This window comes from Eimeria maxima, genomic scaffold (assembly GCF_000499605.1).
Source record: "Eimeria maxima Weybridge genomic scaffold, Emw_scaff379, whole genome shotgun sequence".
NCBI classification, from domain to species: domain Eukaryota; phylum Apicomplexa; class Conoidasida; order Eucoccidiorida; family Eimeriidae; genus Eimeria; species Eimeria maxima.
Window position 1 is genome coordinate 1 of NW_013566464.1, and position 2,500 is coordinate 2,500.

The following is a 2,500-nucleotide window of genomic DNA, read 5'->3' on the forward strand; positions in this document are numbered from 1 at the left end:
CCCCTCGCCTAGGGCCCCCCCACCAGGAGCAGCAAGAGGGGGGGGGGCCCCCCCCCCTATAGGGTTATGTATATAATTAGGATTAATTAGATAGGGCCTCCAATAATATTTAGGGTTTAGCCAAGAAAAAGGATAAGGACCTGTAGATTTAATAATAAGAAGGAATAGATCAGCAATACCTATAATAAAAGAAAAGAAAGAAAGGAAGAAAAGACGAATAAAAGAAGAAGAAGAATAAATATATTGTTTATACCCTAATAAATATATAAATAAGGAAGATAAACAAGATAAGGGATGAGGAGTTAATAAACGTAATATAAATAATATTATATTTAAATACATACATAATCTAAATATTATTTCTGGTCGGCAGCAGCAGCAGCAGCATCTGCTGCTGCTGCTGCTGCTGCTGCTGCTGAAGCAGCAGCAGCGTTGTCTTCCTTCTTCTTCTGCTGCTAATGATGATGGTGTTGCTGCTGTTGGTGGAGGAGTTGCTGCTGCTGCTTCGTACGGGAATACAGGGGGGGAACCTATTAATAGTTCTGGGTCTTCTGCTGCCGCTGCTGCTGCTGCTGCTGATAGGGGTGAAGGGGATGCTGCTGCTGCTGCAGCAGCTGCTGCTGCAGGAGAATCCATCTTCATGCTGCTATGACACCAACAGCAGCAACAGCAGCAACAGCAGCAGCAAAGATACCTGCAGCAGCAGCAGCAGCAAGTCTGCTCTGCTGCACAACACTTTCCTCCTCAGATAGATCAAACCACTTCTTCTCTTCTGCTGCTGCTGCTGCTGCTGCTGTTGTGTTGCTGCTGCTGCTGCAGTTGTATTGCTCCTGCAGCTCAACGGCTGCTGCAGCTGTATTCCTTCTCCTGTGTTGCTGCGGCTGCTGCTGCTGCAGCTGCTGCTGCAGCCTCTTGATGCCGTGTGCCCTCTCCTTTTTTGTGTATATAAGAAAAAAAAAGTAAAAAAAAAAAGAAAAAAAAAAGAAGAAAAAAAAAACAGCAGGCAACAGTATAGTTATACGTGTCCTTCTATTTATAATTAGGGTGTATAGGCAGCTATTTGTTTTTATTTTATTTCTTTTTTTTATTAATTAAATAAAAAAGACAAAAGATTGACGATAAAACAAACAAATTGCAAAGAATTTCAAAAAATACACCACAAATAAACCCTAAACCCTAAACCCTAAACCCTCGCCGACCGCTGGGCCAGACCATTCCCTTACTGCGTGGTCTAATTAATTATTCTTCTCTTTTCTTCTTCTTCTTTTTTATCTTATTTTATTTTATTTAAATAAAGAAATTAAAATACTACATTTTTAGACAATAAACCCTTATAAACCCTAAACCCTAAACCCTAAACCCTAATATTCATAAACCCTCACAGCCTCCTCCTACTAACCTTCCGCGCAAACAGGCCAATAACCCTTCCATAAACCCCACACAACAAACCCTAAACCATAAACCCTAAACCCCAAACCCTAAACCCTAAACCCTTAACCGTAGGCCATGAACTATAAACCCCTAACACAAGTATCAGGCTACCGTGCAGACAAGCAGCAGCAGCAGCAGCAGCAGCAGCAGCAGCAGTTGCAGTAGCAGCAGCAGCAGCAGATTCGCTCAAGACTCAAGCATCCAGTAACAAACAATGGTTTAGGGTTTACTGAGGGTTTAGGGTTTACAAACCGCTGCCTCTAGACAGCACAGCCTTAAAAAATAGGCCTCAACTAAACCCTCAATTAGGGTTTAGGGTTTAGGGTTTGCGTTATAATACAAAACAGATTACCATCTGCTAGCAAACCCAAAACATCACGGTGTTACTCCTGATGCTGCTGTTGCTGCAGCAGCAGCAGCAGCAGCAGCTGTTGCTGCAGCAGCTGTTGCTGCAGCAGCAGCAGCTGCATGCGCTGCGGCATAAGAGATGTTGTTGTATCTTTGCGGAGATAAACCCTAAACCCTAAACCCTCAACTTATAACTTCGCAAGGTAGACCGTGAAGTCCCTTAGGGTTTAGGGTTTAGGGTTTAGGGTTAATCATTAGTCTCGTTGGTATGCTGAGGGTTTAGGGTTTACCGTTAATCTCCATTGATTGTATAGAATTTATAACTTATTCCTTTACCTGCATTAAGGGTTTAGGGTTTAGGGTTTAGGGTTTAGGGGTTAGGGTTTAGGGTTTATCTCCTCTGATTCTGAATGCCTCAAGAGAAGAAAAACAAAATTCAATTGCCGTCTTAACGAACCAAAAACGAGGAAAAAACCCTAAAAAAAAAAAAGAATAAATAAATAAATAAATAAATAAATAAATAAATAAATAAATAAATAAATAAATAAATAAATAAAATAAATAATAAATAAATAAATAAGGGAGTAATTACCTGCTAGGGTTAGTAGATGACCGCCCGATTGCAGCAATGCAAAACTCACATTAGGGTTTCTGCACAATACACACAAACCCTAAACCCTAAACCCTAAACCCTAAATAAACCCTAAACCCTAATTAACTA

General features: G+C 40.8%; 1 protein-coding gene across 1 annotated transcript in view; it reads right to left on the reverse strand.

Moving 5' to 3' along the window:
• Positions 1-2,416: 2,416 nt before the first annotated feature.
• Positions 2,417-2,500, reverse strand: part of EMWEY_00030770 (hypothetical protein, conserved) — a gene marked incomplete at both ends in the record, with an annotated part of 3,028 nt that continues 2,944 nt past the window's right edge. The window contains one exon of the mRNA XM_013481658.1: positions 2,417-2,430. Coding sequence (XP_013337112.1) covers positions 2,417-2,430 — 14 coding nt within the window. The remainder of the gene's footprint in view (positions 2,431-2,500) is intronic.